Consider the following 12,888-nt stretch of genomic DNA (forward strand, 5'->3'; position numbering starts at 1 on the left):
CCTATACCCAGGTCGAACAACCGATTTGCACATCAGGACCGCTACAGACCTCCACCAGAGTTGGACCATAGTTTACCATCTTTCGGGTCCTATCGCTCGCGCTCATGCTCCACCTCCCCGACAGGGCAGACGAGGGCGGACCGCCGCGCCGATGGGATCGCACCTCAGCCGGCGTACCCCGGACCTCACCTTAATTGTGCCGCGGGGTTTCTATGCAAACCCTCCGATTCACGCGTGTTATACTCCTTAGTTCGTGTTTAGACGGGTCACCGGCATTCCTGCTGACTTCCCCGCGCCCGTGACGCGGGCCCTCCCGCCTTGGCGGTGCACCGTGGTCGGGGACGCACTGAGGTCAGTCCACCCCGGTTGGTCAGCCGCAGCGGGAGCAGGGGGCCCCGTCCCCCCTCCCCAGCCTGGTTTCGGTCCTCCCTGGGGCGGGGGGGGGGCGGGATGGTTCAGTGGGGGGAGGGCGCGGATGCGGTTGTCTCCCTCTGTCCCGGGTGACGGCGACTGCTCTTGCCTGGGCGGGCTGCAATGCTCCAAAAACATACTGGAAGGTTAATTGCATGTTAACAAAATTGACCCTAGTCTGTCTGTCTGTGTGTTAGGGAATTTAGACTGTAAGCCCCGACTGAGTTCTCTATACAGCGCTGCGGAATTAGTGGAGCCATATAAATTGATGATGACATAGTGCACAGCTTAATTGAAATGAATGTGCCATTGTCATGAATGGGAAAATATAGAACAAAACCGCTTTCGTTAATCTCTAGTGGGTATGTATACACTGTGTTCACTAAAGGATCAATGGCTTTCTCTGTGAACACACTGAAGTGGAACAAGCTGTGTTCAAGAAAATGCAATGTAAAGGCGTGCAATTGCAACTATGAATGCAAATGTGTATGGGCACATAGAATAGAATGGGTTTTATTTTTGCATGATTTGCACGTACATTAACGTGTGTGTGTGTGTGTCTGGAGAGCACAGTGACTAATGTGTGCCAATATCAAATTTCACCAAGGAGTAAAGCGTGTCACACTAATCTAACACAATATTTCTTCTTTTTTCTCTGCAAGTACACTGCAAATAAAAAATAAAAAATCATTTCAGTTTACCACATCTGCTTCATTGGACTAGAATATATTAATATGATAAATTCTTATTAAGGATTAATGTTGAGTATGAGCTTGTACTATGTACTTTATTTGGATTGTACTGTCCCTTATCTGACCACCATCTGTTTGTATACTGTATACTTTAACTATGTAATCTTATATTTCTCCTATCTTATTCCTTTAGCTATAAGACAGAAGTAAAGGAGCATCGATAAAGTGGACAATAATGTTCCCACCTTGGAAAGGAATCTTTGCCTAATCTGGTATAATATACAAAGCATACTGCCATTGCTAAGAAAAAAAAATGACACCCTATTTGATTGCTACAATTACAACTGAAACAAAGAAAAATACATTCAAGAATTAAATGCTCCCTGAGGAGCAATTTCTGCCAATAGTACAATCAGACAGAGGCTAACAGATCACAACTTCAAGACAGACGTTTTAGTAATTGACAAAAAAACAGGTATGCAATCTGCTTTGTACTCTGATGTCAAGTTTAGTCAAAAGGCAGATGGCACAGATGATACAGAATGCGAGAATTTTGGAAGTGACAATTCTTGGGGTGAAACAGAAGAACCTTCCAAGATTGTTGAAGGGGACAATGGAGGGACACCTTATGCTTGTTCATTGTGTCAGAAGACGTTCAAGCACCTTGAATCTTTTAGGAGACACCAAATTAAACATGTTGCTAAGCAAAATCATAAATGTATTGCGTGTGATAAAAGGTTCCGTACTAAAAGGCAGCTTGAGATACACCACAGGACACACACAGGAGAGAAACCTTTCAAATGCCCAGAGTGTCTGAAAAGCTTTAGTCAGAAATCACATCTCAATAGGCACTTAAGGATTCACACAGGCGAAAAGCCATATGACTGTGAAATGCGTGGGGATAAATTTAAACATAAGGTTACTCGGGATAAACACTCCAGAAATCATACTAAGGATAAACCTCAATCGGAATCCGAGAGTTATGGAAGTGACGTTTCTTGGGGTGAAACAGAAGAACCTTCTAAGATTGTTGAAGGGGACAATGGAGGGAAACCTTATGCTTGTTCATTGTGTCAAAAGACGTTCAATGACCTTGAATCTTTTAGGAGCCACCAAAATAACCATGTTGCAAAGCGAAATTATAAATGTACTGAGTGTGCGAAAAGCTTCCGTGATAATACGGATCTTGAGGTACACCAGAGATCGCACACTGGAGAGAAACCTTTTAAATGTTCAGAGTGTCCGAAAAGTTTTGTGAACCAATCTCACCTTGCAGCCCACAAGAGAGTTCACACAGGAGTGAAACCTTACAGTTGCCCTCAATGTAAACGGAGTTTTGCGTACTTATCATGTCTAAAGAGGCATCAACAAATTCACAGTGGGGATAAACCACATAAATGCCCAGAGTGTCCGAAAAGCTTTGGTCGGAAAACACATCTCAATAGGCACTTGAGGATTCACACAGGGGAAAAGCCCTATAAATGTGAAATGTGTGGGAAGACATTTAACCGGAAATTTTCTCGGGATACACATTACAGAGTTCATACTGGGGATAAACCTCGAGCTGAAGCTGAATCTTCTGGCACAACGGACGATTCGGACGACTGGTGAGATGGAAGCTGCCAATCTTCAGAATCCACACATTTGTTGGATATTTAAAGAGGACATTTAAGCAAAGAAAAACTTGTGACGTGTAGAGTAGGAAAATAAACCTTTAGCAATTAAAGGCTACCACCACTACCAGCTAAGTTTTACTATTTTATGTGCCTTACCTTCCTGACTATTCTTGTAAACCCCCATTCTACCCTTTAAAAGGTAATTGACACTCCTCTATTTTCAGTGTTCTGGCTCATTTGATTTCCCCAATACCAGGTGAATATTATTACAGATTTGAGCAGCTCAATCTGCTGCCAGTATGAATCCACTGACCTTGGGGATGACACGTTGGGGGTGGTGAGGTCGATACAGTCGCTGGAAGGAGCTTGTACTTAACAACTCACAAGATGTTTGAGAATTATTTGGACTCTCGAATATGTTTTGATAAAGAAAGGTGGTGGAGTAAATGGACATGCTCCTAACACTGAGGGGCTAATGAACTTTTAATAGCTAATCTCATTAATTAACCACTCACAAAGAGTTCCCAGCTTCCTGCTCTAAATTATATCTGTTAAGCTGGGTACACACTACAGGGTTTTCGTCCAATAATCGGCTCAACCAGCCGACATACGACTGCTCGTTCAAAAGTCGGGTCAGTGTGTGCAGTGACACGATGGTCGAAAGTCTGCTCAAGTGGACGATTGTCGCCTCATTTGGTTGGCCGTACCGTTAAATATTTTCAAACCAATCTTGTTTCTGTTGTGCAGTGTGTATAAGTTACCGACCGATCCACGACAGTGAGTGCGAAATTACAATCATTGCTCATGACAACATGGCTGTAAAAAGTCGCTAACAGGACTGCTGTTCTTCCCTTTATCGTCTAAAACAAGGCTTGTGTGTATGCAGTCCATGGACCGAGCGATCGGACCATCGATTGGGTGTAAAATCGATCGGCATAAAAAGTTAGTGGAAAATTCTGTAGTGTGTACCCAGCTTTAGACGTGTGTTTAAAGATATCATAATAATTCGCTTGCTTATTGATTTATTTATTTTTTTAGCAATATTTTAAAATAATAAGATATAAATAAGAGCTTTTAATAAATGTTAAAGATGGTAATTAAGGGTTAATGGCACTTAGAAGCTGCAGTATAACAGAAAAATTGTTTGTGTTTAAAAGTATGTGCTACATGACAGAAATATGAAAGCTTATCTCTGCTGAAGCTACAAGGAACTTAGCAATATGGCCGCACAGAAGAACGTCCATTGAACAATATGTTCAGAGAAATACAAACAACAGAAAAACAGATTTGCACTCAACACCTGAAAAATTGAAGAAGTAAACCTATTTTTTTTAATTATGTGACCTATTGAGTTGGGTAACACAAGCATCACAGTTTTTTATACACTTTATGAGCTGTATGCATTAACTTTCTGACTTGTCTGTTTAGATCAAGTCAGTGCTGTGTCACAGACAGGACTGGTCTGATCTGCTGTAATACTTAATCAATCTGCAAGTAAAGAAATTATCTTCAAATAACCAATATCTGTCTGGAGATCGAGTTATTATCTATAATATTTGTGTATCAGTATATATTATTCAGACACGCCATAGCAGATATCCTTGACCTGGCATTTACAATCCTACTGTGGGAGTTGAATGTGAAACAATATGGAGTCATGTAAGCATATAACTTCAGAATACATCTTATTTTAAACATATCATATAATGGCTGCTTACTTAAGTTGTTTATGACAAGTTCATCAGTGAATTTAATTGGTCGGTATTCCCCTTAGCCGCTCAGCCAATCAGACGCCGTTTTCCACACTAGCCATGCTATGATTGGCTGGTAGTAAGGGATGTCCAGTGGCTCTCTGCTGTGATCACACATCAATAAAGATTAATTGATTCTTTACTGATGTATAAAAATACAAATTATCAGTGCTGGGAGCTCCATTTCTACGGTCATTTCAATAGTTTCTACATGTAGTGCACAGCTCCATTGAAATGAATGAGCCATTGACATGAATGGGAAAAATACAGAACAACACTGGTTAAACCGTTTGTGTTAACCCCTAGTGGGAAATATACACAGTGTGTTTCCTTAGAGATCAATTGACTTCTCAAGTGTGGTGAAATGTTCTGAAATGGAAGAAGCAGTGTCCAAAAAAAAAATGCAGCATGCAGGTGCAACTATGAAGGCAAATGGGTATGGGCACATAGGGGGGGTATTCAATTGACGGCGGGATCGCCGAAAATCCTGCGGTCAAAGAATATTACCATTAATACGGTAATTTACTCGCTGGATTTCAGCTGCGAGCTGAAATCCAGCGAGTAAATTACCGTATTAATGGTTTTCCCGCGCAGGATTACCTTATTAACGGTAATATTCTTTGAGCGCTGGATTTTTCGGCGATCCCGCCGTCAATTGAATACCCCCCATAGAATAGAATGGGTTTTATTTTTGCATGATTTGCATTTAAGTTAACTATGTCTGCAGAGCACAGTGACTGATTTGTGCCAATTTCGATTTTCACTAAAGAGTAAAACGTGTCCCACTAATCGAACACATTATTTATTTCTTGCTGCTCTTCTTTATACTCGGCAAGCACACTGTTAATAACACTAAAATAATAATTCCAGTTTGACACATCTGCCTCATTGGACCAGAATATCTTAAATTCTTAGTACACACTCACATTCCACAGTAATCCTATGTGTTTTGCTTGTAATGTACTAGCCCTCCTCTGACCATCACCTGTTTGTATACTGTTTAATCCAAATTGTAAAATTAAAAGGAAAATATTTTATACATTTAGCTTATATCTGGTATGACATGGGTTGCATTAAGATTTGAATCTTATAAATATATATATTTTTTTGTATATATAACTATAATCTCCTATTTCTCCTATCTTTATTCGTTTAGGTGTAAGACAGAAGAAAAGGACAATCCATAATGTGAACAATCGTTCACCATCCTTGCAAAGGAATCTGCCTAATCTGGTATAATCTTATACAAGCCATCCTGCCATTGCTAAGAAAAAAAATGACTGTGTATTGTGTGATTGCCACAAATTACCACTGAAACAAAGAAAACTACAATCAAGAATTAAATACTCGTAGAAGGCCAATTTCTGCCAATAGTACAATCAGATACAGGGCAGCAGAACACAACTTCAAAACATACATTTTAGTAATTGACAAAAAAAAAACAAGTATGCGAGTTGTTTTGTACTCTGATAACTGTAGACTGGTCCATTTGTTTTGTGCACATGGGAAAAAACTTTATGGTAAACAAATTAATTTGGGATAATTCTAAAATAGTTCGGTTGCTCGGAAACAACTGACATTTTATGGATCGTTAGTAAAAATTCTACAAATGTGGACTCAGATTCTGTAGTTATTCGGCATTTAATAAAGGATTTTACTGTAAATTTCTTAAGTAAATGAGAATGGAATTTCACAGTGAAATAAACAAGAATAAAAATAGAGAAATAAATAATTACAATAAGAATAATAACTTTAGGCAAAAGGCGGATGGCACAGATTATACAGAATCCGAGAATTCTGAAGGTGATGATTCTTGCGGTGAATCAGAAGAGCCTTCCAAAATTGTTGAAGGTGACAATGGAGGGAAACCTTATGCTTGTTCATCGTGTCTTCTGTTCATACATTCATCAGAATTTATCGTTTCCATATCTTTGCTTCAAAAGACGTAAGTTTTGGATCAACAATCCCTTTTCAGAGTATATAATCTTTTGGTCTTGATATAAGGACGATAGTTTGTTCCTGTGGAAGGGAGTTCAAGAACAAGTCAAGAAAAAAAGGAATTTCTACATTTAGTTATAGAGAAAGAAGATCACACTTTACGTAGTAAACCCTTCATGAAGCCAGTAGACTGTAAACAATTATATTCCTGCCCACAGCAGCCACCAAAAGAGTTGGATCCGAAATATGCCTGGTGGGTATTTAAACATCATCTGAGAAAATGTGGGAAATATGGTATAAACCTAGTCCAGGAAGTACTGGACAAAGTATATAAAAACGGAATGTAAAGACCTTCTCACTATTAATAAAGCTTAACATTGGCATAGTCTAGCATTTATTTGCTAGTTTTTACAGTACATGACTTATTGGTTCAACAATTATTTCATTTTGTGTTTTTTATTATTTCGCTAATTAACGTGATACCTAATAAAGATTTAAGAATATAAACATTTTTATATGCTTTTTGCCCTCAGATTGCCCTAGTACTGTCACGAGCCGCGGCGGTACTCACAGCCGCCGCGGCTCGCTTCTGGCTCCCTCTGGCGTCCCGGCCGTCACCTTGACGACCGGGACGTCATTTCCTCCCTCTGCCCGGCCGTCGCCAAGGCAACGGCCAGACACTACCACACAAGCGCTGCGTCCCGGCGGTGCTGGTAGCCGGGCGCATGCGCAGAGCAGGCAGCCGGTGGGCAGATTTCATTAGCATTAACAGGCATTAGCCTGCAACTGTGTAGGTCAGGGGCAAGCCTTGATTGGCTCTGCTAGATACTAGGAAATTAACCTGCAGGAGTGTGTTCAACTGCTGATTGGTCTGTGTCTGTATTTAAGGCAATGAGGTCTGCTGCCTCATTGCCGGTTATAGCTTCTGTGCTCCAGTCTGCTGACCTGCTTGTTCCAGTTCCTGTATCTACGTTTTGACTTCCTGTGTATGACCCTTGGCTTCGTATTGGACTTCGCTTGTGTTTCCTGTGACCCTGATCCTTGGCTTGTTTACCCGTTCTGCTACTTTGCCTGTGACCTCTGACCTCAGCTTGTTCATTGTTACTGTTACCTGCTGCCGGCCTTTGACCTCTGCGTGGACCTGACTCTTCTTGCCTGGGTTCTCCCCAGCCGGTACACACTTCACGACCCTCTGTCAGTCTGCAGCCCAGTCTGTCCCCACCATCAGGGGCTCCACTGAACACCTGACTGGCAGAGTAGACTCCGGGTTGTGTTGTGCCGGCTGGAGTGGTTCCTAACAAGTACACATATTCTTTCTCTCTTTTTGTAAATATAGCAATTAATGTGTGGGTGCACCTATCCTAGTTCTAAGCAGTCTGCAACTATTTGATTTAATTAGTGTCTCATCGTTAGCACATGATATCGATGGAGATAATATGAAGTCATTTAATATTTCTTACTAGGATATAGGGCTTACCCAGTGCAGTACACTTACAGTTCAACATGTGATACATACGTTCGACAGTTACATGATCAACATTTAAATGGTGGACACCATAATATAGACAGTTGTAAAGTCGACAATGATGACATCGATAGTATTATTAGGTCAACAATTGAAATGTAGACAGTATTATTAAGTTGACAATTTGAATGTAGACAGTATTAGGTTGACAATTCGAATGTAGACCGAATTATTAGGTCGACAATAATTTCCCTAACTCTATAATACTGTCTACATTTGAATTGTGGTCCTAATAATACTCTCTACATTTGAATTGTCGACCATGTGAATTGTTGACCAAAAAATACTGTCGACATTTGAATTGTCTTTCTAATGTTGTCAACTTTCTGAATGTCAACCAAATGTATGTTTAGCTGTCGACCGCATTCCTTTGGAAATGCAAGGATGATTAGTAATGATGATGATTTAGACATAGAAATTGAGAATTCTACTTTGGAACTTGCTAATGTGTAGCAGGATGAGGGGGATAATGGTGGATCTGAAAATGTTACAATGTGTTGTACTTGAACAAAATAATGAGGAGAATGATGAACTTGTCCTAGTAAGTCAGTCACAAGCGGTTATCATGCTTGGGTAAAAGATCAAAAAATCCACCTCCTGCTGTGGAAATATTTTTATCCCAACCCAGACAACATTTGTCAAGGTGTCTATAGCCTTTGTGACGCCACAATAAGGAGATAGGCACAACCTCCCTTCATCATCTTCATTTATTTATATAGCGACAGCAAATAACGTATATATTTACAATTGGGAACAAACACAGTAATAAAACAATACTGGGTAATACAGACAGACAGAGAAGTAAGGCCCTGCTCGCAAGATTACAATCTACCTGTTAAACGTTATTTGCCGCACATTTATTCAAGTAGTTTATCAAAAAATGGAAAATCATGTATAGTAACAAGAAGTCCAGCTCTAGATACACTATATGGACAAAAGTATTTGGCCACACCTGTTGATTATTGATTTGAGGTGTCTCAATCACATCCGTCGCCAAAGGTGTATAAAATCAAGCACCTAGCCCTGCAATCTCCATTTGCAAGCATTTGTGATAGAAAATGGGTCGTTCGGAAGAGCTCATTGACTTCACGCGTGGTACTGTGATAGGACGCCTCCTTTACAATAAGACGGTTCGTGAAATTTCATCCCTGCTGGATAGTCCAAGGTCACCTGTAAGTGATATTATTAGAAAGTGGAAGCATTTAGAAACAACAGCAACTCAGCCACGAAGTGGAAGACCACGTAAAATTACAGAGCGTGGTCAACGACTGCATAATGTGCATGGTGCCTAAAAGTCACCAACACTCTTCTGATTCCATAGCTGAAGATTTCCAAACTTCCACTGGCATTAACAAAAGCACAAAAACTGTGCGGCGGGAGCTTAATGCAATGGGTTTCCATGGGTGAGCAGCTGCATGCAAGCCTCACATCACCAAGACCAATGCCAAGCATCGGATGGAGTGGTGTAAAGCACACTGACACTGGACTGTGGAGCAGTGGAAACGTGTTCTGTGGAGTGACGAATCACGCTTCTCTGTTTGGCAGTCAAATGGGCGAGTCTGAGTTTGGTGGATGCCGGGATAACGTTACCTGCCTGACTGCATTATGCCAACTGAGAAGTTTGGTGGAGGAGGGATAATGGTATGGGGCTGTTTTTCAGGGTTTGGTATTGGTCCCTTATCTCCAGTGAAGGACAACCTTAATGCTTCAGCATACCAAGTCATTTTGGACAATACTATGCTTACAACTTATGGAAACAGTTTGGGGAAGGCCCTTTTCTATTCCAACATGACTGTGCCCCAGTGCACAAAGCAAGGACTACAAAGACATGGTTTGATGAGTTTGGTGCGGAAGAATTTTATTGGACGGCACAGAGCCCTGACTTCAACCACATCGAACACCTTTGGGATGGACTGGAACGGAGATAGCGAGCCAGGTCTTCTTGCCCAACATCAGTGCCTGACCTCATAAATGCTTTACAGAATGAATGGGCAAAAATTCCCACAGAAACACTCCAACATCTTGTGGAAAACCTTCCAAGAAGAGTGGAATCTGTTATCGCTGCAAAAGGGGGACCGACTCCATATTAAAGTATATGTATTTGAATACAATGTTATTACAGTCCCTGTTGGTGTATGTCAGGTGCTGCCTTCGCACTGACACTTTGTGCAGGAGACGGACACCTGCACCTTCTCGTCAGTCGCGTCCCGTTGCCTAGCAGCAGGATGCTATCTCCGCTCACCTGTCAGTGGTCAGACCACCAAGTCTTCATCATCCAATCAGGATGCACCTTATGGTATATAGAGCACCCTCTGACACATGTTGGGTGCCAGAGTATTGGTTCACTCCTGCTCCAACGCTTCCTGAACTTCTGATCCAGTGTTCTTCTCGGACTGAACTTCCTGTTACTATTCTCCTGTTTCATTTTGGTACCTCGCTGCCCGGCTAGTTTGACTATTTGGCTTGACCTGACCTCTCTGGAACCTCCCTGTGTACCGCACTGCTCGTTTGGCTTTGACCTGGACTGCCTGACTACGTCTGTCTTTTACTGTCGCTACATCGGTGACTGTCTTGGAGAACTGTGACCTGCGTACACTCTGCAGTTAAGCCCAAAGTCCCTTGCGGGGGTCCCTGGTGAATACCGGGGGTATGTTAGACTCCGCGTCTCCCTGTTCAGTTGCGCTAATGCCAGTTAGCGGCCATCTCTGAAATTCCGTGACATTGTAATGGTCAAGCGTCCAAATTCGTTTGTCCATATAGTGTAGCAGCAGAATGAACAGACACCTCATGCAATCTTCACCGTCAACACCATCATCAACCTGCTCATTATTAGTACGTAGTCCAGCATCCAATTTTCAAAGGCAAACTGACTCCCTTAATGCAATCTGTGTTTCCCAAAAGGCATTCTTGCTCACTATGGCTGCTGCTGAGGTTGAAACTTTTATTCAGAAGGGGACGCAGAAGAGTAAGCATAGTTTTAAACAACCATTGTTTGTGAAGCAAGCATTTGCAAGAGGAACGAAATATGACAGCCAGCATCCTGTTTCAGAGCGGATCACTAACACCATGACAGCTAATTTAGCATTGGATGTACATCCAATTTCAGCCACCAATGCATCAGTTTGCAGCAGATAAGTTGAGATCATGTGTCCATGCTACCAAATTCCATCTTAAGTCCATTTCTCTTGAACAATTTCTCACCTGGACCAGGAAGTTAAACAAAAGGTAATTCAGTCCCTAGAAAATGTCATTGTACCGACTATACACTTAATTTTGCATATGTGGACAAGCGGTAGTGGTTAAACAAAAGACTACATGACTGTAACAGCCTAATGGGTAAGTGTATCGCCTCCCTATTCAGCAGCTACTGTAGCATCATCATCATCCTCCTCATCCCTTCAGCATAGTAGTGCTAGCACACAATGCCAGGTCACACATTCACAGCAGCCTGTCTTTTGGCCGCTTACAAGTACGGATGTGATACTGCCTCTCACACAATTGCCGTCACAGTTATACAGTTTATTTTAGAAGCAAGAAATATATATATATATATATATATAAATGTATAAGTTCATATGTATGGCCCAAATATATGGGACTCTCAGTTTAGAGTTAGCAAATGCGCCGTGGAGTGTCGGGTGGCTTTAACATACATTTGCAAATGTGTGCAACTAAAACTTTTGCATTTTTATCTGCAGTAGAAATGGCAGGTCTTTTGCTGGCTATAGCAGTGTGCTGGGGGAATTTTATGTATGATAGAAACGTGTCAACACACAGTGCATCCCAGCTTGCTGTGTATGAGGCTGTGTAGCCGCAGACCAGTCAGAGTGCCCATGCTGACCTGTATCCACCGCCAAAAACACCTAAAATGGGCATGCGAGCGCCAGAACTGGACCATGGAGCAATGGAAGAGTGTGACCTGGTTTGATGAATCACGTTTTTCATGTGTATGGCCTAATGCGTATTCGTCATTTACCTAGTAAAGAGATGGCACCAAGATGCACTATGGGAAGAATGCAAGCTGGCAGAGGCAGTGTGATGCTCTGGGCAATGTTCTGCTGGAAAACCTTGGGTCCTGGCATTCATGTTGATGTTACTTTGACACGTACCACCTACGAAAACATTGTTGCAGACCAAGAACACCCCTTCATGGCAACGGTATTTCCTGACGGCAGTGGTCTCTTTCAGCAGGATAATGTGCCCTGCCACACTGCAAAAATTATTCAGGAATGGTTTGAGGAACATGACAAAGCGTGCAAGGTGTTGACTTTGGCCTCCATGTTCCCCAGATCTCAATCTGATCGAGCATCTGCTGGGATGTGCTTGAAAAACAAGTCCGAGCCATGGAGGCTCCACCTCGCAATTTACAGGACTTAAAGGATCTGCTGCTACCGTCTTGGTGCCAGATACCACGGGACACCTTCAGAGGGCTTATGGAGTCCATGCCTCGAGGGGTCAGAGCTGATTTGGAGGCACGATAGGGACCTACACAATATTTGGCAGGTGGTTTTAGTGTTGTGGCTGATAGTATATATAATTTATATAGTAACTTTATAAAGTGTTTATAGTAATGTAATGAGTTTATCACAAAACTATTTCCACTCTCCTCCTTATCGATTTACTGATGTATCATCTATGAACCCCTGTATACAAACAGCTAATACCTAGATGTACAGACCCTATACTCCACTTCTCCAGCCTTCAGGGCTCTCTTTAATACAGAACTACAATTCCCAGCGTGCTCTACTGTGACTGAGAATGATAATCTCGGCGTTTTAGCTCTGCTGTTTGGGGGGGGGGGAGAAACTACAACTCCCAGGGTGCAGTGTGATCTTGTCCTGACATCTCCCCAGACTAGTCAGAAATTGTGGTTCAATAGGTTTATAAGAGCTGACTGTGTAGCTGGATAGAAAAGTGAGACATGCCTGAGTCCTGCCGCAGTACTCCTGCGGAGA

General features: G+C 41.9%; 1 protein-coding gene across 2 annotated transcripts in view; it reads left to right on the forward strand.

Annotated features, from left to right (window-relative positions):
* The window catches only part of LOC142102117 (uncharacterized), an 11,561-nt gene extending 4,737 nt beyond the window's left edge, over window positions 1-6,824 (forward strand). The window contains exons 2-3 of one of the 2 annotated variants that reach the window (XR_012679209.1): window positions 1,297-1,578; window positions 5,627-6,824. Coding sequence is in view for 1 of the 2 variants with exons in the window: in XM_075186755.1 (XP_075042856.1) it covers window positions 1,581-2,714 (1,134 nt within the window). In the remaining variant the exon portion in view is untranslated. Of the gene's footprint in view, window positions 1-1,296; window positions 4,241-5,626 lie in introns of those variants that run through there. The other variant, XM_075186755.1, reaches the window with a different exon arrangement.
* Window positions 6,825-12,888: the final 6,064 nt, after the last annotated feature.

The sequence above is a fragment of the Mixophyes fleayi genome, chromosome 9, assembly GCF_038048845.1.
Source record: "Mixophyes fleayi isolate aMixFle1 chromosome 9, aMixFle1.hap1, whole genome shotgun sequence".
Classification (NCBI taxonomy): Eukaryota; Metazoa; Chordata; class Amphibia; order Anura; family Limnodynastidae; genus Mixophyes; species Mixophyes fleayi.